We start from the raw sequence: 22,995 nt of genomic DNA on the forward strand, positions 1-22,995 counted from the left end.
CTCATTATTCTCTATCCTTGATGCAGTATATATTGACATCAATTAATGGTACCATAAATGAATATAAATGTAAAAAAAATTGGTTGTTTTATATTTTCTTTACTTGGGTAGAGCTGACAAAGACAATTGATTTTGTATGAACATGCAAGGACATCAAGGGACTACCTAAATATACTTGAGTGGTTGGACAAACATGTTGAGTAGCTAAAACATTGTAATGGCAGCAATTCAATGTCTCACTAGGCTCAAAACAAATAATGACAACCTAAAAGGAGCAATATGTTGAAAACCTATGAAGGCACCAAATTAAAAATCCCTTAACCAAATTGTGAAGCAAAGTTTTGCCTTATTGCTGATATCAAGGATGTAGGTATAAGGGAAAACAATGGAAAATGAAGGAGACATGGATTGGCACAAGTGGTCCTAGTAGATACAACAATTTCAGTCTAGGAATATTGTTAGGAGGTATAATGTGTTACTTATAAAACCCAATTGTATAGAAAGTGAACATAAGTCAACGCAATTGTGTAATATGAAGTGAGTTAAAAAAAAGTCATGTAATGAGAATTGAGTAACAAAAGGTAGTTGCAGACGACTTCTTACGACTAAATTTAAATTCAAGCATCAAAATATAGAAGCAAATAGATTACATAGATGAAAATTTAAATATGTTTTTGTTAACACTTAGTAATTTTTCTAATACGAATGATAGCTCTAGATGATGTTTGCTTTGATCGTTGCTCCCTATAAAATTTATGGGAACTAACATGTCTTTATTTGCTATTGTTTTGTGTCAAACTGACCGAAATGAAATTGTATGGATAATCAAAGGAGCCTAAAAAATTGGGTCTATCAATTCACTCATTCCAACACTTTCAAATGACTTTAGTATGTAACCAAAGTATCACCAAAATGATTTTTTTTTCCTAATTGCAATATTTCTAGGAGCAAAATAATAGATGACAAAAATAAATAAATAAATCAATATAATTCACGCTCTTTTAACAACTAGAACGAAATGTTTCAAAATATTAAATACTACTACCAAATTCCCTTCCCCCGTGTCTTTTGTTTCAAACTTGGATTTATTTAAACCCATCAACCATGGGAAGTTAATTTTTTTGCCATGTTCCCAACTTTTACTTTTAAAAAATCATATTTTTATTGTTCAACATTCAACTTAGTTGAGGACCCTTTCTCCATGAAGAGCCTCAGCAAATTCCATCAGCTATTTACTATTTACCCTCGAAGCATAACAAGTTTCCGTAAAGCCATATTTGAAATCCTTCATAACTATTTCCTTACAAAATTAAAAGATCCTCCTCTGATTCAATAAGGTACATTGTTTTTGTCAAAGTGGGAGTCTAGGCGCAAGTTTAAATTTGGGTGGGTAGGTTTCTGTATTGTGACATCCAACAAAAGTATAGAAAATGGGTAGTAAGACACCACCTTTACAGTTGATTTCAATTTCAAAAAGAGTATAACCTGAACAATAGAAAAGAGGAAAAAACATATCCATAAATTTGAGAGATAAAAGGAGCTTGCTGATCCAAATTATGATCCAATATAACGTCATGGAAAATGATATGACTTTGAAAGGAGAACCCTATCTCAATTAGCCATTGGATGTATAATCTCAAGGCTTTTAAAATGAAAAGAATAAATGATACTTATCGATATTACAAATCATATAATGACCCTGTATACATGATTTTATCATACTATCAAAGATCAAATAATTCAGTTGAAATAATAGCTGAAAATTAGTACCATTGAGCATCAATTCAAAAGATCGTAGTCATCCAAACGCTCATTGTATTGCAACATTTTCTTCCTGATGTTTGATGTGTCAACCCATGTAACAAAGTCTTCTAGTGGCCTTGTCACCAAAAATGCTGGATCTGTAACAGTATCTGGACCAACGCGGATATCTTAATAACAGCTAAAGAAAACTTTGTAAAATAGTTATTTTACACTAACATAAACTTACTATGAAGGCAACTAGATGACTAATCATATATACAATCCCCATAATTTATATCATGATTTCTTCAACCAGATTTAAGATGTGCCTTATTAAAACACATCTTATATATCAGGAAAAAATGTTACTGGTAAATTAAGAGTAAGAGATTTTCACATTTTCACAGCCCATATTAGTGAGCCTACAGATTTTCTGGAGGAAACTCCATAATAATTTTTGAATCGACATCATGGATCATACTCCATGATCCATCATCATGAAAACATAAGCAACAAATTGTGAAGAATGCAAAAACTAGACACTCTTAAATGAAGATCAAGATGCCCAGAAAATTGATTGCCTTGGGAGATGCAGACTAAGGTTGAAAAGAGGGGAGAAAGATAAGTAGGAACCTGAGACTTTAAAAAACTACCCTGGGCAGGAAAGTTGAAATTATATCAACAATCAGAAAAAAAAAAAATTAACAATATATCAATAAAAAATATAAAAATTTGATAGAAAGAAAGAAAAAGGTTCAAGCACATGATATGTGTAAAAGAAGAGTGTAAAAGGTGGGACAGAGAGGAAAACGGGCTGGGAAGAAAGCAAAAAATAAGAACAAAAGCATAAGAAAGAAATTGAGATGATAACAGAGAAAAAAAAATGTAGAGTTGTGAGACAAATCAAAAAGGTGAAGTAAGGAACAAACAGAAAAAGCTGGATAAAAAGTGGGATAAAAGGATGAAAAATGAAAAATGGAGATGGGGAAGCAAAGGTTAAGAAACATATATTATACAATGTCACTGGTAATTGGTAGCATATATTATACATTACAAATGTACATCAACCTCGTATTTTACAATGTCTATAACATATATAGATAAAATTTAGATAGAGGAAGGATACGGCCTTGTTCAATGTATGTCACAGCTTCCTTGAGGCTTTCGCAAAAATGTAACCTTACAAGTACAGTAGCCAGTCGACGCCTGCAGAAAAACATCCCATGCAAAATGATTCATCTTGAAGCAAGCTTGAAAGTGTGCTCTATAAAGCAAGTTAATTTTACCCAACAAACTCAAAGCAAAGTTTTACAGTTATATTACAACACCCTATAAAGGAACTAGTTTTACCAATTATACCTGCAGAAGGAAGAAACTGACAACTTGTCACACAGAGCCAAGCTCTTCTTTGTTGGAATCACTCCAATATTATATCTGAAGAATTAATACAAAGATTCCAACATCAAAAACTTCAAGCATAAAATAACTCAAAAACCTAAGAAACCAATAGGTTATTGATGTTAAAAGGACATGGCATTGTAAAGGATAACTTTGACAATAATTGTTTCAGTTCCTGTGTTTAAACATTTAATCATTTAAAAAGCACAAAAAGCATTAGCTGGATTGTTTATTAAAATAGAGATATTTTACCGTGAAACTTGCTGCATTCAACAACGAGATTAGATTTTCAAAGGGTTAAGAGATTCTACACTATTCAAAGGGACATTTCTGATAATAAGCCGATCCAACATTTGCAATAAGAGACTGTATTCCAGTATTAAAGTGGTCATATTGCATGTATATGAGAGTTACGAGGAAGGTTGGCATGAAGGAAGAAGAAAATGTGTGTATCCTCAAATGACCAAAAATAGGTCAGGGGGACTAAACAAGTACATTCTATTACAATATAGAAGTACTAGGATAGAGAAGACCCTACGTCATAACTGGTATATCCAAGGCTATTAATACATATGCTTCAATAAATATTTATCAAATGATCATTTTCTCATGCTAAAGCTTCAACATTTGCATTGAATGATTATGATATTTGATTTATTATCATTATCAAGGCTTCAGCTATGAATTACTCAATTTAACACATTAGAGTCACTCTAGACAGTCTAGTGTTAGCCATGCACTGAGCAATGACAAATTGTAGGTGATGATAAAATATTAAAATGTTAAATAGATGCCATATGTTAAATGCATTACACGTGGTGTTCAAGGATGTGGATGCACAGATGATGGCATGAAAAAGATGGTCTAATCACAATGGGCGCTTTCTTGCTCACAACAGTTTCTTCATTGAAATTAATGTAGCATGATACATATTAGAAACAGACCACGTTATTATAAAATATGAACAAATCAAGTAAGACTCTAAAATGAATCCTCACAGTTTTTCTAGAAGACGATCAGTCATCTCAACTCGAAAATGGTCTTTGGGATCAACTTGCTTCAATATGTTTACAAGCTTGGTGACCACTCCGCACAATACTGAGTATCTGAAATGACAAAACGAAAAGCTTTTTATCAAAGTAAATAGAAAACTTGTACAAGAACTTGTTTTAGTTCAAATATCATCTCCTCCCTAAGTATCAGGTTGGATAATATTTGCCTTTAAAAATCACAAAATATTCAAAAATTGCAAATAGCTATCCTATGCATGAATAAAGTCCTGAATTAAGTTAGAAATATGATGTATAACTTTTTTCTCTGTTGATATTCTCAGTATCATATGCAGTCAATCACAAATTAGCATGACGATAAATCACAATGTCTTTCAAGATCCTTATATCTAAAAGCAGCTGCTCAGTCAGACAAAGTAACAATTAGAAAGAGAGATATGAAACATTTGAAGATAATGCTGTAAATGGTTTTGGCTGTATCAATCAACATCTAGTGCTCCAAATTTTAAAAAATTATCATTTTGTAGAAAACCATATTATACTTGCACAAGAAAGTTAAACCCTTCTTTCTGGATTTGATATCCCTTGAATTGCCTATAGGTCCAAATAATACATGACAGCTAATGGATTCTACAATAATCATGATTTGATATGAAATATCAAGCATCCTATTCATATACAAAAAGCAAAGACAATACCAATGGAGATGACTCGAAACAAAAAAATGATATAATTTGCAACTCTGAAATGTATCTGACATGAACTTCAGGAAATATATTGGACCATATCCTGCAAATTGGGAATTGTGAAGTACATAATCCTTAAAACCTATCTGCATTTTAGTTTGCAGTCTGTTCTATACTACAAGTATCTAATATTGTTGTACTCCTACCAAAATGACCCAATTCATAATCATTACTCACACCAGTTCACCCCGTTTCAATCTTTTTGAGTGCTGTTTGTCATTTTTGTGCCCGATTATGTCTGGAACTGTAAGTTCTATGAATCTCATTATTAACATCAAAATGCAGGTACAAACTTGAAACAGGAAATTTGGAAGAAATTGATGAAGTTTGAAGCCTAAAAACCAAAATGGTACAAAATGCTAGAGAAGAGAATCAGTGTGACAAAGTCCCAAGTGTACAAAGCACCAAAAAACTCGGCCAATGTGCCTAGTATCAAATATTCAACTCTGTGCAATTTTGAAATAAAGATCACAGCAAAAAGGGGTTTTCCAATCTGAACGCATTATTGTAATTGAATTTTGGCAAAGTAGACAGATTCAAATGGTATGAAAAACTCTGCCACCATGCCAGCCAAAAAGGCAAAGTAGCCAGATACGCCCATGCCTCACCCCAGGCGCACATACCAACGTATCCAATACAGATACAGCTTGGATACGCGTTGGATACCATATCCACACGTGCCCAAAAAAAATTAATTTTCCGGTCAAGTTGGATACTTTGTGATTTGATTTTTAAAAAGTTTGACATGAACCTTCCTAAACTTAATTTAGAAAACTTCATTCTTGCAGAATTTTATTTTATTTTTCTGCTTCTTTTTGTGAAATTTTATTTTAGAAGTTACAATTATTATTGTTTATCTAGTTCTTTATATTTAAACTTTTTATTTTTTATATATTTCGATATTTTTCTTTTTTGATTAATATTTAAATTTTACTTTGTTTTATCTTAGTTTAGATTTAAATGACATTATTGTTAAAATTGTTTATTTAATTATCTGTCCTGGTTTGTATATTTTTTTGTATATAGTAATTTTTTAAATAAACTTAAAATTATTTATGTAGCAAATATGTGTCTATGTTGATTTTAAAGTAATGAAAATCTCCTCTAATAACTTAAAAAATCGAGTTAAATATGTATGTCTATTTTATAAATGTCGTATCCAGCCATATCCATATTAAAGGTCTTCAAAATGCATCAGTACCCAATACCATATCCATGTCCAGGCAACTTTGCAAAGAGGTTTAATGGAAATGGAAGGAAACTAAGTGTTTTAGGCTTAATTAAAAGCACACTTTTCATACCAAAAGCCAAAAACATGAAAAGTGAGTGTGCACTGGTAGCACTTAAAGTGAAAAATTAGCTTACCCAATAAAAGGGAAAAATGAACTTAAAAGGCCTGTTGAGTTCCAGGCATGCCAGCAAACTTTTGGTACCATTCAGCAAAAGTGTACCAAAGTGCAAAGGCACCAACAGAATGGCTTAGGCCTTTAAACTTGCAAAATAAAAAATTAAAAAAAGAAAATATATGCCACAACGGCAGGCCTACACACGGGGAAAGAAACGAAAGTTCTGAGCTATATTCCTTCTCCCTTTATTTGACAAAGGATATGTCCCATTTCGCGTATCCAGGATTATTTTCAATGATTTGGGGTCTCCTCGGGAGTTTCTCCTCAGATTTTGTCATCCCACCCCTTCATAGAGACGAGTAAGCTAAGTTACCGGGTTCGGCTATATAGGCCCCCGTATTGCCCAAATACGGTTCTGGTTCGTGGTTCGTATACGGTTCGAGTTCGGTTCGGTGACTGGCTTTGGCAAAATTTATCTAATGTTTTGGCCTCCTGCTGCTGACATGCCGCAGCCCTAGGTTATCAGATTCACATAATTTCGGCTATGATGTTCGAAATTTGGCGGACTGAAAAAGAAGACCTAAAATATTCGCTGTATTTCACCCAAATATTCGTACGGAGTAGTGCTTAGGGTTTTTAATTGAAATATATTTAAAAATAATAGTCTCTGAGTCCAACGTGGTGCGTGAGGTTGCAAGTTCAGACATTTCAGGAGAACTTGGGGTTGCATGAAATTTTGAGATCCCGTTTTGGCTTTTTAAAGAAATTCAATGAGATTTTTTTCCCGACTTTTTATGCCCGGAGCATTCCTCAATCTGGAGCCTGTGCCTTTTGTTCGACGCCTGAGCCTTAAGCGTGGGAAATCCTTCACTATCGTTCCAACGCAGCTCTACTAAAACTTAATATATTTAAGGGATATGTTTTAATTGTTTTTGTACTAACGAACCCAAACCCCTTTTCAAAATTTTGCCATACTGGCGTACCGGTTCTGTGAACCCGAACCGGTAAGCTAGCGAGTAAGTCATCCTTTTTTAGTTACTTCCATTTTCTAGGTTTTAATATTAAAGCCCTTGTGAAATAGGATGTGTTTCTTCAATTTTTAAGAAGATTCTGATAAAAATGGTACCCCCTAAGGCTACTTGATGCAGCACTGTATGCAGATCAAATGAACAACCAACAACAAGCATACAATCACAAATGAAGCACAGAGGAAGAAAATAATGAAGAAATAGAAACAAAACATTTGATTATTCAATTGCAGAAGATTGCACAGATGGGCCCTTTACAAAACAATGGAACCCATCATTGTGAATGTCTAGCCTCTGCAGGGACTCTACGTTGTCAAGTTTCAAGCAAGATGACTGGAGTCCGAAAAAAAATTAATCTTCTATATTGCATTAATCACACAACTGTTGAAACTTCAAATGCAAAAACATATCAAATAAAGATAATTACACCGTCAAATCAGTTTCTCACTCCTTTGAAAAATTTAACAGGAAACCTCTACAAAGTGTTCATCTAACAACTGCAAAGAAATTCACTGTATATTACATTCTTCTATCTTGCTCCTATCTTTATACTAATCAACTAAAAATCTAATCTTCCAAAAAGCATCCTTATCTCTTACAAGAGATGAGTTAGAAAGATATGTCTAAGTCATCAGTGGTTAAAAGTGAAATGCAAGATAGAATAACTTGAACCACTTTCCAACATGTTCACACTGAACCTGTGCAGAAGTTTCTGTCATAGCTAAAAACTCAACACACGTCACAATCTACCTCCACCCAAACAACATAAAAATTCCTACTTCAACATTGGTCGATCCTTCCTCATAATTGCTAGCTTTTCTCTTTGGAAGCACCCACTTAAGAAGTTAATTGTGGCATAAGGCCCACTAGTGTTGTGCAATTTTCTTTGTTGCAAAATTTTGTATCAGATTATGTTTATGATGTTTTGTACTCTATAGTGATCACATTGGATACCAACACATTTACATATGAGACATGTTATTATTTTATGATTGAACTATTATATCTTTTCAGCTTCATAGTCTTCATTATTATTATGAGATGTTAGTTACTTTAACTATGATGGTTCAGTGTTATTGATTGGTTGATGCTTAATTATGGTTTGATCATGCTTCTTTTGTATCATCCTAATCATGCCATAATAGAGAAACATTATTGAGATGTGGTATTGTTGTGACCTTTTCACACATCGCCCCATTGCAAATGGGGACCCCCTCTTTTCCTGCTTTTTGCGTTGGTTAGTTTAGGGTTTTGGCAGCATAGTGGTCAATTTTGAGTTTCCCGTGCCCGAGCCTCGAAATTTTGATCATGCCTATTGTCATTTAGGGTTTTTTGAAGTTATGGGATCAAGCACGTAAGGTTGAGATTTTAAATGATCCTAATTTTGTCAAGTGTAGACCTTTTGAGCATTAACGAATTTTTGAACGTCCACATTGATGATTTTAAAGTGCTAAGGTATTTTAAGACCTTTTGGAGTTGTTTTCTCACTCCTAGGAAGTTATCCAGTTGATTTTGCACTTTATCCCAATAGGTTTCCTTATTTTTCACTCAAATATTTGGTAAATTTGCCCAAGTCCAGATGAGCTTTATTGAGTTTTGAAATTTCCTAGTGGTTTTGAATGGAAAAATCATCATTTTCCGGATGAAAATCCATATTCTAAGGGTTAAAAGGTCAAAATTCCACACTAGAGGTGCTTTTCCCCTCATATTCCTGACTACCCATGATTTTCACCCACTCAAATCCAAGCTAGACATGGATTTCCCTTGGAATCCAAACTTGCCCCATTTTTCCACCATTGAGAATCCATGCTAGGGTCGATTTTGGGGGGGATACTTTAATTTTGACTAAGTGTTGGGATTTTATCCTGACTACCTTCGTTTTTCCACTGGGAATATGGATAAGGTTGCGGATGACGTTTGTGATGATTCCATACCTGAATCGATTTTCCACCAAGGCCTTTTGTGACAAGATTTTGTGGATTTTTATGCGGATCTTCATTCCAGACCCTAGGCGATTTTCCACTAAGAGTGATTTTGATGATTTTGTGTCCAGATGAATATCCAAACTAGGGTCGATTTTTCCCCTAGACCCATTTTTGTGCAAGTTGATGAATTTTGATAGGGATTTTTATCCCTACTTGGATCGATTTTCCCTAAGGGGGTATTTTAATGATTTTTTTTTAATGATTTTTATTGGGATTTTTATCCCAAGTTAAATCGATTTTCCCCCATTGGCCATTTTTTATTTTAATTTTGAAATATTTTAATAAATGAGCCTCATTTAATTGTTTTTTAATGAAAAGCAACGATTATTTAAAAATTAAAAACAATTAATAAATGATTTGCAATGAGCATTAAATGAATTTTACCTTCTAGAAGCAAATCGATTTTCGCCAAGCAAGTATAAGAACAAGTATTTTTATCCCACATTGCTTGTGTGGTGAAAGTTGATGGTGAAAGCAAATTTAAAAGGAGAGATCCGAGCATTATTTTATTATTATATTTGCCAAGTGTATGCTTACAAGGGCTATTTTTCCTCTAGCTGGCGATTTTTGGTGTGGTGTCAAATTGACACATTAGGTTGAAGATTGCTTTGTTGCCCATTTTTCTTCATTTCCAGGGCGGTTTTTATTGGCTGCCATTGGAGTGAATTTGCCACAGATTTTCAGACTTGGGCGATTTTTGGTGAAGGTGGCGATTTTCTAGAGGGGGGCGATTTTATGTTTGGGAGGTTATACCTCCAAATTTGGGTGATTTTCCTCTTTAGTGTATGCCGCCATTGTTGCAAGCTTGCTGATATTTTTTCTCAGACCTGATATATTCACCATTGCTGAAGATTTTTACCTCCATTGATGGCTGGAAATTCGATTTTCAGACCTACATTTTATTTCCAGCTCATTTGTGCCTAAGGCGATTTTGCCTAAAGGCTGATTGGAGTTGTTTTCAGTCAATTTTCAGAGCTATTCATCACTGTTGCAGGTCTGAAAACTCCATTATAGGAGGGCTGTCCTCAGAAATCTTCATTTTCCAGCCACCTACCCACTTTGGCGATTTTGCTTGGAGCTCATTCCTTAGTCATTTTTTGATCATTTTTAGGGATTTTCACTACTTTGCAAGGTGCTGGTAAGTCTGAAGTAATTAATTTTCAGACTTGTCCTCAAAAACTTTATTTTCACCAGCCATACTTACATTCCTAGATATGATTGCTTTCATCATTAAGGGTGATTTTCATCAAGTTTGTGCACATTTGGGTGAATGCAACATGTTTTTAGAGATTAATTTGTGAAGTTGCAGGTTGTCTTCAGATTTGCTGGCAGCCATTGTTGACTTTGGAAGGTGTCTTCAAACTTAGTTTTGTGTGAAAACACAACCTTTCAAACCTTTCTTTAGTCATTGTTGATCCGGTATACTCCTTTGCACTCTAATTTAAACATAATTTTTAAGTATAAGGAGGTGTTATACCCTAACCTTGTCACATTTTTGCATTCAATTGTTGAAAGCTATTTGAAATGTGGATTATTTTCCTGATTTCCATACCCAAATTAGTCTAAATCATTAGGAAATCAGAATTTTTGTCAGGAATATTTCCTTAAGTTCTAACTTCTAGCTTCGTACAGATGCGATCTCGAAGTCCAGACTCAAGGAGAAAGAACTGTTGTTGTGTAGTTAGGTCGGATCCCTTCTAGGGCCGATCTAGTGCACAAAATGCCAAGTGGCCTATCGGCCTTGGCATTTGGATATCTCAGTTGTATGAGTCTAATTGGGGGCAGGCCCTATTTGGGCAAACCACTTATGTGTAACTTGTGATTAAGTTAAATGTAACTTGCAACTAAGGGAGACTCACATGTAACTTGTAATATATAGGTCTGACCCTATCCTTGGCACCAAAAGTATATGGCCGACTTGAGGTCTATTAGGAGGTACTGATTCATATATATGCAAGGCCATGATTGCATCAATAGATATGAATTCAATAACATTAAGGACATGTAGTGTGCTTGGGGGTGACGATAAGAGATTATCGTCTATGGTTGGGAAGGCAACAGATCTGATGTTTGCTTGTGGTTAACGAGCACTACCATAAAATCAACATGGTATCAGAGCGGGTTCCTTCTATAGAGCCTAACCGCTTGAAGGTAGATCCTATGCTTTTGAGAGAATTCAATCAAAGTAATTTGCAGACTGAGAAATCTAGGTGCAGGCAAAAGTCGATTATCGAGCCTCTCAACTCAGTCATGAGCATCGCATATGCTCTGCGGCGAGTAAGGACCGTTGAGGTGCCGATGATTGCCATAGATCTGTCATTAGTGCTCAATGACAAATTCAATCCGATGCCTTGGTGTTGAAAGTCACCAAGCCTGGTATCGAAATGCTGACGGTAAGTGGAGTCGCTATGGACATCTCTGTCCATTTAACATTCTATATTCGAATTCGAATTCGGGAAGGAGAACATGTTGTGGAGGATTCTCTTCGGCAATCGTAACATTTTACTAGCAAATGAAAGTGACGGAGATCACTCGCTTCAAGACGCTCGTGGCTAGAGACATCGACAAGGTGGCAGCAAGCATTCTGAGGATTCAACGAACCGACGCGAGTCGCTACGCATGATATCGACTGCTTAGTGTAATGGAAGGTTGAGATCGAGCAGCAGAATAGTGGCGAGTTTTGTGATGATCACATTAAGCCGTACACAAATGTGAAATTCGTGCATATGGGGACAAAAGTGAATGGAGGCACCTAACGATCAGGAATGGTGGAGAAGGCCTCCGTGCAATAATGCCTTGCAACAGCTCTCACATCATCCTAGAAGCTTCGAGAGTCACATGAAGCATTTGTTTCGCTGAAGCCTGCATAGGCATCAAATGATATTGCAATTGAAGGTCCAATTATGCAAGTTCTTACTTATATCGCTCTTGAAGATCATCTGAAGTTTGTCCTAGGATGGGCACTGCAGCTTAGCATTCTGGCACACCCTGCTACAAGTGGATTTTTGTCGCATTTATGTGGTTGGTCCATCACTTTGTTGTGGATGGTATTAAAGGCAGTTCTTCAGATGATGCTTCAGCTATGCTCGGAGTAGATATTGTGGACAGATGATGAGTGATGGCAAGGGCCAAAGGCCACACAGCCATTAGATCATCACTAGGTGCTTTGGTGTGATCAATCCAAGTGAATGGAAATTCCATTGCTAAGCAAAATTATAAAAGATAAGTACTCTTTATGTTTGAATAATGCTACATCATTGAATAGTGAATCATGCATTGACATTTCCCCTGACTATCATTATCTCTCTCTGAAATGCTTCCAGGACGAATCAAAGATTGCATTCGAGGAAGGAAGATTGCTTGCATTTCTTCGCAAAGGAAGAATCAGCATTCAGAGGCAATCTGACATATCATCAGAAGTAACCTTGGACGAAGAGATCAGAAGGTTGATATCTGCTTCAAAGGGAGCTTGACATTTCAGCTTCAGAGGGAGCCTGACATTCGAGCTTCAGAGGGAGCCTCGTCATCATGAAGATTTGGTTAATGCATTTTTCTTTGTGATTTGGTTAATGCATTTTTCTTTGTGATGGAGAAATTTGAGGTGACAGCCCTTGTTAATGAGTTTTTCTCTGTGAGGGAGAAGATCAAGGTGCAATCCCTTGTTAATGAGTTCTTCTCTGTGAGGGAGACGTTCGAGGTGCAATCCCTTGTTGATGCATTCTTCTATGGGAGAAGTCTGAGGTTAAAGCCCTCATTCCACCCTCTGCGAGTAGGTATGGTGAATCCACCCTCTGCGAGTAGGCATGGTGGAGATGCATTCTTCTCTAGGAGAAGTCTGAGGTTAACACCCTCGTTCCACCCTCTGCGAGTAGGTATGGTGGATCCACCCTCTGTGAGTAGGCATGGTGGACATGCATTCTTCTCTGGGAGAAGTCTGAGGTTAGAGCCCTCGTTCCACCCTCTGCGAGTAGGCATGGTGGTTAATGCACCCTTCTCTGGGAGAAGGTTGAGGAGAAAGCCCTCTTCCACCCTCTGTGAGTAGGCATGGTGAGCCCACCCTCTGCGAGTAGGTATGGTGGGTATCATGGAAGAAATTCAATGATGTGCTTGTTCACCCTCCTGGAGTAGCTATGGTGAACGTATTATTCATGGAGTAGCCATGGTGGTAGTCACTATGTGACTTGGTTATTCAGAAGGAATCCTCCCTAGCTAAGAGGGAGTGTTGTGTAGCTAGGTCGGATCCCTTATTGGGCCGACCTAGCGCACAAAATGCCAAGTGGCCTGTCGGCCTTGGTATTTGGACATCTCAGTTGTATGAGTCTAATTTGGGGCAGGCCCTATTTGGGCAAACCACTTATGTGTAACTTGTGATTAAGTTAAATGTAACTTGCAATTAAGGGAGACTCATATGTAACTTGTAATATATAGGTCTGACCCTATCCTTAGCGCCAAAAGTATATGGCCGACTTGAGGTCTATTAGGAGGTACTGATTCATATATATGCAAGGTCATGATTGCATCAATAGATATGAATTCAAAAACATGAAGGACATGTAGCGTGCTCGGGGGTGACGATAAGAGCTTATTGTCTATGGTTGGGAATGCAATAGATCTGATGTTTGTCTGTGGTTAACGAGCACTACTATAAAATCAACAAAAACAGAAGATAGTTGAGATTGGATTCTATCCAAAATCCAAGATGTCATCCAGATGGAAGGAGATTACAGACACGAACATGCATTTCCTGAACATGAACCAGATGCGACAACGTATGTTTGGAATTGGAAGCCAGATTCCTTTCTCAGCCTATGTGAACATTATGAAGAGTGGCATTTATCAAGCCGCTGGATTTCCGCAATCCATACAGTGCAGTGAGCTTATCCTGGAGTGTGCACGATGTTATGATCCTGGCTCCCAAATGATCAAGACTCCTAAGGGTGCCATCATTGCCTACCTTGCTAAGGATGCAATTGCTGAGGTGTTTGGAATTCCACGAGGAACAGACATGAAAGATATAACCAAGGATGAATATGAAGACCGATATAAGAAGATGATGGATGCATGCAAGACCATAGTAAACAAGGAGTGGATGATCGAGCCTAGGCCTCATCATTCCAAGGCTCCCAAGACACTCGTGCACAAACTTCAAAGAGGAATATACTGATTTTGTTTCCTGCTTAACCGAGTGATGGGAATGCCGCAAGGTGCAATATTCGATGGATGGATGGATGTTCTATTTCATCCAGGATTGTCTAAAAGGAACATTGATAAATTGGTCTAGAATCATAAGCGACAATCTAGACTTTCAGCTAAGGAATGTGGAGCGGTCCAGGTCATTCGCCATGGCTTCCTATTTGGTGTACCTGCTTGCACGATTTATTACATACAAGGGATTGATATGCAGAGGTGAAGTCGGGAATGGACAAGGACAATTCAAAAGTTATGAGTGCTATCCACAGCTGAACATGTATCAAATTGAAGATTATAAGAGAGTGAATGATGTATTCACAATGTACATAACACGAATGTTGCAAGGTGGAGTCCACAGGAGGTTGTCCAACGAGGAAACGGAGCTGATAGAAAAATATGGATCGTGGTATATACAGTTTCCCACTTTCACATACCTTAGGATTCATGGATTTCAATCCGAACACTACAGGCTTCCTAGGTATCCTTCTGACGGAGTGATCTTGTTGGAAGTGGTGAGACAACTTCTGGAGTTTGATTCTATCCAAAAGGAAAAGCACAGAATGGGCATGTCATTTCCTATTTCAGTTGGAAAGACATTGGAGGTTTGTCAGTCTGCCTTAGCAGCTAGCACAGCAAGTGAGGAACTTGCATTCTATCGATTTGCAACATACAAGAAAAGAGAAAGATTTGATCCAGATAAGAAAGTTGGAAGGATCAGGGGAGAAAAGTTCATCCATAAGGTAGACATAGAAGATTATTGGGCCAACCTGATGGACGAGCAAGCAGTAAAGAGAAGAATGTGATCTAGAATATCAGTGGATTTCATGAGGAAGTGTGGATTTTTTCTCATTCCTGACCAAGTGTTAGATGACAGGGATCATATGCATACACAATATGAAAATGAAATGCAGAAGGCGATTCTATTGCCTAATTGGTCAGAAACAGAAGAAATAGATTTGAATGTATTGATGAGAGAGGTCTTGAGTTTCTCCCGAGCATGGGTGGATATTCAAATGAACAAGTTAGTTCATATGGGTGTCACCTTCACTTATGAAAAGATGAAACAGGAAGAATCCACTTCCGAAGATGATCAGAGGACTATCAGTGATATCAGGATTCATGTGGATGAAGAGAGTCAAGCTCCTAAGAGAAGGAAGGACACACCAAGAGAAGTCAAGGCTAGAGGGAAGAAGATTGAGGAGGTCAAGAAGAAGAAACAAAAGACTACCATTCCTTCACCTATCATTCCTTCACCATCCCTCAGTGTCTCATTAATCAAGGAAGTTGAAATGCCAGAACAAAACAAGGGAACTGAGCAATGTTCCAACACAGTGATACTACCAGAGAATATTCAAGATTTACATGCCACAACGACATCTACTCCACCTAATGAGGATGATGATCAACAGAGATCCCCTACCATCCTTTTGGAGGTTAGTTTGGTAAAGAATGTATGTGATTTGACCAGGAATAATCCTGATGATGATGATGATGATGATGATGATGTTATCTCGGCATTGAGAGAGCTTGATCGAGATATGTGTCTCGATGATGGTATGGAGATGGCCGCTATTCCTGATTGGTTGATGAAGAGTATGGAGAAAAGTAAGAAAATGATAGAGGCACAACCTATTGACGACATTGATGTCTACTTAGCTAGGAGCAATAAGGAGCCAAAGCCTAAGAGAGCTAAGATTTTGTCACACATAGCTAGAGATGAGACAAGAATGCAGATTGCGCAGGTGGTTGTTCCTATTGCAGGTGTAACGGCAGAGATTGTTACTCCCATGGATTTCCAGATTACTTCAGTCACCCTCGGCCGTACTACAAGAGAGCAAGAATTTCAGGAGGTTGGTGATAACCTTAGGGCAATCAATGCAAGATTGGATAGAGAAATTGAAGAAAAAGAGAAGTACAAAGAAGAGAATATCAGACTTCGAGAGTACATTGCAGGGATAAGGCATGAGAATCCCACCCTTATTTCCCCTATTGCAATTGATCGTGGACTACATTCACATTATGAGGCAACGAGAGATACACTCTTGGAGGTGGAGAAATGGATTGAGAATACAAAGAGACAAGCAGATTATTTCCATACTCAGTTTGTCCAGGCATTTGACAAGACAACAGGGCTAATATTCAGAATACAATATTTTGGAGGAGTTTGGGAAGAATTCAGACCTATTCAGGAGAAGACTATTCCACGCCTCAAAGCTTTGAAGAAGATTCCTAGGTCAACGTTGGTTAGGGAGAATGTTGTGCACAGTGGAGATAGATACGATTTCCATGGCTGGTATTGTTCATTGGCCATGAAGAAATCAACTTATGAGAGCGCACAGCTGAGTTGTATAGAGATGGAAGGATCAATTCATGATATTCAGTTAAAGATCCTTGCCTCACTTGAGGAGTTATTGGGGGTTGATGTCTGTGAGGCTAGTGTTTTACACTTAGCAGGATTAAGAGACAAAATGAAATTCATGTATTTTAATCAGTTGGACTCTTTGAAGAAGAGTCAAATAGATGATTTGGTCTCTTCGTTGATCCATGTTCATAGTTCGCAGAAGCTCATACCAGATTGGGAGAACACTTTGGATGCTTGCTCAGATGCATTGGACGTGATTGATTTACAACAGGATACCTTACCCAGCATTTCCATGGAGAAATTAGATTCTGTATTGGCTCGATTCTTGGAGCATGCTAGGAGAGACAGAGAGATGCAGGACAAAATCTTCTAGAAGATTCCCTATTTGATGACTAGGTATCTTTCTATTGGGAAAATTCCTTCTCCAAGCTCCAAGTGTGCCCAACTTCACGAAGTCATGGAATGAACGAAATTTGGCTAAGTATGAAAAATTTCCTCCTCTCCCTCTAGGATGCAGTCAAGCACTCAAGACATGGAAATTTGGCTAAGGCATTAAGAATTCCTCCTACCTGTCTCATGTGCGCCCTAGAAAGAATCCTTCACAATGTAGAATTAATGCCCAAACTCAAAATCCTCCTACTTATATGCACCCAAGACAAGGAGTAACATGAAGGACAAATTTTGAACGCTAAAAAAAAGGAATATTTTCATTAATGAGGCGTGGCACACAAGACATAGTGGAATTTGCTATTTTGAACAAGGTATGACAAGTGGAGTCCACTAGAACGACAAGTCAACTCTCCCTCAACAATAGAAACACGAAATGTGTTTTGGAAAGAATTAATGAATTGCTAAAAATACCCTGTTGTGACGTTTTCACACATCGCTCCATTGCAAATAGGGACCCCCTTCTTTTTAGGCCCTCCCGGTCTTTTGGCTTGCATTTTTGGGGTCTTTTCGCAGCAATTTCGTCTTTCTCCTCTTTGCAAGTGTTTGGGGGTCATTTTGGTCAAGTCTGCCTTTCGTTTGAGCAAATTTGGCCAAGTCTGGGACTCGTTTTGTGAATTTTAGGGTTTTTTTTTGCCTTCTGTCCTAGATTTTAGGGGTTTCTGTTAGGGTTTTGGAAAAACTGAACATACAACTAGAATTAGGACCCTTCAAGGAACCTCCCAGTAAAATTTGAGCCAAAACGGAGCAATTTTCTATTTTTAGAAAGTTTCTATTTTTTAAGGATTTTACTGAGTCCCGGATTGGTCTAATTTTGCCAAAAATTAAACTTACTATTTTTAGTAAGTTCTATTTTTAGTAAGTTTCTATTTTTAGTAAGTGCTTTTCTGACCTATTTTGCCCAAACCTTGACATTTTGAAACACTTACTATTTGGGAAAATCTATTTTTGGCAGGATCTTCACAGGAAAACACTGAAAGCTGAATATCTCTGAAGAAGCTGAAGACTGAACGTTCCTGAAGACCATTTCTAAATCCGGAAGAGTCAGAAGGCAGACAATTTGGGTCAAAAAATGGTTAAGTTTGGAACTCCTATTCCAGAAGAGGAAAGCATGCAAAATCATCCAAGTCCAGAAATTCACATCAATCCACCAGTGTCATCCTGATCCAAAAATGGCCTGAAATTTGACTGTCTGGAAATTTGGAAGATCTTCCAAAATCCAGAATTTGCATTATGATTCCTATGGACCTGAAACCACTCTCAACCATCCTGACAATATATATATGAAATATAACTTAAAGTATAAGAAAGGAAAAACATAAATGTTATATTTCATATCTATATCCTGATGAAGAGCCTGGAACTTGTGAAAAAAAATCCATGTATCCATGGACAAAGCCAAAATGCGCCCAAGTCAAGGCTAGGGCGCTAAAACCAAGAATGAATTCACAAGTGGAAAAATCCACCTCTCCATGGACATGTTGAAAATGCGCCCAAGTCAGGGCTGGGGCGCTAAAACCAAGAATGAATTCACAAGTGAAAAAATCCATGTATCCATGGAAAAAGCCAAAATGCGCCCAAGTCAGGGCTGGGGCGCTAAAACCAAGAATGAATTCACAAGTGGAAAAATCCACCTCTCCATGGACATGCTCCATCCAATGAACTGGCTCCTAAATTTTAGGAGGATCCATATAAATAGGGATGTTGAAAAGTAGACATGGACAATTCACAAAGTAATGGAAATTCCTTCCTTCAGGACATAATTCCAGGAAAGGTGAAAAATTGACTAAGTGTTGGAAATTCCTTCCTTCATGACAGAGTTCCTAAAAAAGGTGAAAATTTGGCTAAGTGTTGGAAATTCCTTCCTTCACGACGGAATTCTTGGAAATGTGAAAATTTGGCATAGTGTTGGAAATTCCTTCCTTCAAGACAGAATTCCAGGAAAGATGAAAATTTGGCTAAGTATTGGAAATTCGTTCCTTTGGGACAAAATTCCAAGCAAGGAAAAAATACACCCAAGGATGAATTGAACATAAAATTTCTAAGGCAAGGAAGGAATCAGGGATGAACTGAACAAGAAATTTCCCCTCCAGGAAAAATTTGAAAAATCCATTCTCGGGCATCAAATCACATCCAAATTTCAAAAGTTTTACAGATTTGGATTCGTAGGAGAATTTTCTCTCTCCTGGACCGTGGAACCCTAATTTGGAAATTTTCCTAAAAAATAGGAAATGTGCAGAATTGATGAAAAACCTTCTTCAAGCAAGGAAAGTTGAGGAGACTTCAAGAAAATTCTTCCTGAATCAAATTTTCCCCCTCCAACAATTCCAGATGTGCAGGAGCGGATATACGACGGCAGAGTCCATTTGCATGGCGAGGATGTATTAAACGCATGGCAGTATGGTGGCGCATTCATTGTCGGAATATTTGACCAAACGGCAACCTGGTCATTGCATGTTGAATTTATGGCAGATTCCTTTTGCATGTAGCCGCCGCGTGTGGAAATGATGGAGCATTTATGACATAATGTGGTGATTTTTGCATGGATGAATATTCAACGCATGTTGGGCGAATTTGAAGGAGGTGGTGCATTTAATGCACAATGGATGCTATTTTGGGTACTTTTGAATTAATTGTATATGGGCATGATGGGTTATTAATTGGAGATCCCCACCTTGTTGCATCATGTGTGGAGAATCTTTTGGGCAAACCCTAATTAGGGTTTTGCATGTAGCCAGGGCTTGAAGCCTATATAAGGGGTGACCCCCCTCATTTGTAAAAGGAGGGAGCTTTCTATGAAATTGTTGCAATAAGTTTTTGAGAAAATAATAGTGAAACATTGTTCTCTGAAGGTGTCCACTTGAGTTATTTTTTCAAAACTTGCATGGTTTCACCTTCCTCACTTAGATTAGAAGTAGTAAAGTGCTTTGATTTCAATGGAGAATGTAATGGTGTCTGATGAATTTCCATGGTTCATACTTTTTGTATCTTGCTGATTGTAAGTTGCAGTGTAAAGTTAGCCTGAGCCACTAAACTTGTGCTAAGTTCAATTGTGGACAGTCGTTTGGATTGCGTCATTTTGGGTATTCAAATGCACTTTCTCAATTTGAAAATCCTTCAATATCCTCAGAAGATTGCACCGGTTCTTGTGGAGTTGTAGTTGAACTTGGCAAAAGAGCTTGGTTTATTTGAAATTTGTCCACCAGAGCACTATTCATTGTTATCACTGCCCTTAGGAGTAGATTTAGATCCTTCTAACCCTTTCCCCTTTACTTTCAGTTCATTTTAGTCCGTTCGAAGTAGCAACATCGCAAAATTGTTATATCCGATGATGGAGTTCCAGCCACAACAAAGAAGTGAAAGAATGATGCAAACGTAAGGCCCCTTAGATTACCAGCAAACACATCAGCCAACTGAGTCACGTCCACGCATTGAAGGAACCTTGGAGTCAATTGTTTGAACTTCTTGCAATCTTAGCATACAATTGCACTTTGATCAAGAGAGAGTGAAGTGACCGTTAGGCAAGTTTATTCTGTGTTAGACACGGTCATAAAAAGCACGTCAACATACCCCAGTGCCAACTTGTCAACATAGTGGGTGAATTCTCTATTTAAAGAGGGCACGAAGTTTCATTTTTTATATCACATTTTTTAGGAGCAAAACCAAGAGCAAGGCATGTTGTAAAGCAAAAACGTGGTTATTTATCCAGGAATTCTTTTTCTTGGAGGTTTAAATTTATTCCAAGTCTGAAATACGCAATGTGAAATTCTTCTCATGATGAATTTTAAAATTCCTTGGCATGATTCTGATGTTAGTTATTTTATTTTACAGGAAGCTAGATAGCGAAGTCAAAGGTGGCAAGCACATCAAGGAAGACCCAAATCAAGAATGAGATTAAAGGATTTTTCCCGAAATCACGGATCATATCAAAGTGGAAAGAAGTCAACGACACTAACCTGGGAACTCTCAATTTGGATGAATTTAGAAGGAGAATGTTTGGTCATGAAGGACATCCTCTGTTAGTTGTAGCCAAGAAGATAACTCGAAGTGGAATTGTGGCAGCAACTGGTCTCCCTCCTACCATATAGTGCCCAGAGTTGATCATGGAATGTGCAAAGCATTACAACTCCGAGCGAAGATCAATTGTTGCTCCTAATGGGAAGCTTTTGGCAAAACTCACAGCTGAAGCAATTGTCGAAGCTTTTGGAATTCCGAGGTATCATTTCATGGTGTACAAGACAAAGGAGAGGGCATTGAGGCTTTATGATTCCAGAGTAGATGGGTGCGCAGGTGTCATCAACCGTAAATGGATGCAAAAGTCAAATCCCCATCATTCCAAAATTCCTAAGCAGCTTACCGAGATGGACTTTAAGCAAGAATATAGTGACCTAGTGATACTATTGAGTCGAGTCATGAGATGTCCACAAGCATTCATCTCCAAGCCATGGATGTTTCACTTCATCAAATAAGTGATGGATGCAATAAAGGTCATGGATTGGGCAAGGATAATCAGTGACAACCTAGATGAACAATTGAAGAATTTGATGCATTCACAATCCTTTTACATTGGTTCATACACTGTTTATATGTTAGCAAGGATGGCCAGATTCAACGGATTATAGAGCAAAAAATCCATACGATGTGGTCCAGGACAACTCAAAGTGTACGAGTGCTACCCTCAGTTACACTTGTATAACACTACCTATTTCAAGAGAGCTAACGACACCTTCATCATGCATATTGTTCAGTCTCTAAAAGGAGGAGTTCACATGAGGCTGTCACAAGAAGCAAGGAAATTGATAAAAAGATACAGATCATGATTCATCCAGCTTCCAAGATTCACCTACATCCGGCTTCAGGGATTCTCTTCCTATCACTATAGGCTCCCGAGGTACCCAACTGACAAGATGGTATTGCCCAAAGTGACAAGGCATTTGACAACTTATGACAAAATCCAGAAAAAGAAGAAGAAAGGTGGAATAGAGTTTTTAATCATCATGGGAGATTCTGATTAAGTATACCCATCATTAGCAGCAACAAAGAGTCAGTGGAGGAATTGCAATTCTACCACCTCACATTTCACACAGCAAGGTTAGATTTAGATCCATATGACAAAATAAAAATGGTAGCTGGAGTGAGGCATAGGCATAAGATGCAACTCGAAGATTATTGGGCTAATGCCAAGGATGAATATGAGGTCAAAAAGATAATGTTTTCCAAGTTACCCCTCAAGATGATAAGGATATGTGAACTCCTAGTGCCAGACCAGGTGGAAGAAGATGTGAACAATGTTTACCCTGATTTTGAGAAAGTGAAAGACAAGCCAATCCTAGCACCTAATTGGTTTGAACCGGAGATTGTTGATCTCAACATGCTGAGCAAGCCAATTACAAAATGCACAAGACTTTGAGTAGAGCATCACATCAACAAGCTGAAAGCAAAGAATGCCCACCTGACTTATGATTTGATGGGAGACCTAGAATCACAGGATGAGTCAAATGAGGAATCATCGAGAATTTAGGCCAAAGAAGCGATAGATCCGCAAGGAAAGGCGGAGCATGGGAAAGAGAAGAACATTGTCCATGACTTGCAATCAAAGAAAAGGCAAAATGTCCCAAGAGAAGAACCACAACAAAAAAGACAAAGATCAAAATAAGTGTTGTCATCACTGAGCAATTTGTCAAGTGTACAAGAAGTTGACCACTTCTTAGGAGGAAAAATTGGATTCAGCACGAGGAAT

The 22,995-nt window shown here is 37.6% G+C and overlaps 1 protein-coding gene across 3 annotated transcripts in view; it reads right to left on the bottom strand.

Annotated features, from left to right (window-relative positions):
* Positions 1-1,215: 1,215 nt before the first annotated feature.
* Positions 1,216-22,995, bottom strand: part of LOC131035178 (uncharacterized) — a 48,574-nt gene continuing 26,794 nt past the window's right edge. For 2 of the 3 annotated variants that reach the window (XM_057966828.2, XM_057966835.2), the window contains exons 3-6: positions 4,140-4,247; positions 3,103-3,177; positions 2,870-2,949; positions 1,500-1,931 (exon numbers count right to left, since the gene is read on the bottom strand). In XM_057966828.2, the coding sequence (XP_057822811.1) occupies positions 1,780-1,931; positions 2,870-2,949; positions 3,103-3,177; positions 4,140-4,247 (415 nt within the window). In that variant the 3' untranslated portion in view covers positions 1,500-1,779. The other variant, XM_057966840.2, reaches the window with a different exon arrangement.

Source organism: Cryptomeria japonica, chromosome 5, assembly GCF_030272615.1.
Source record: "Cryptomeria japonica chromosome 5, Sugi_1.0, whole genome shotgun sequence".
In the NCBI taxonomy this organism is placed as follows: Eukaryota; Viridiplantae; Streptophyta; class Pinopsida; order Cupressales; family Cupressaceae; genus Cryptomeria; species Cryptomeria japonica.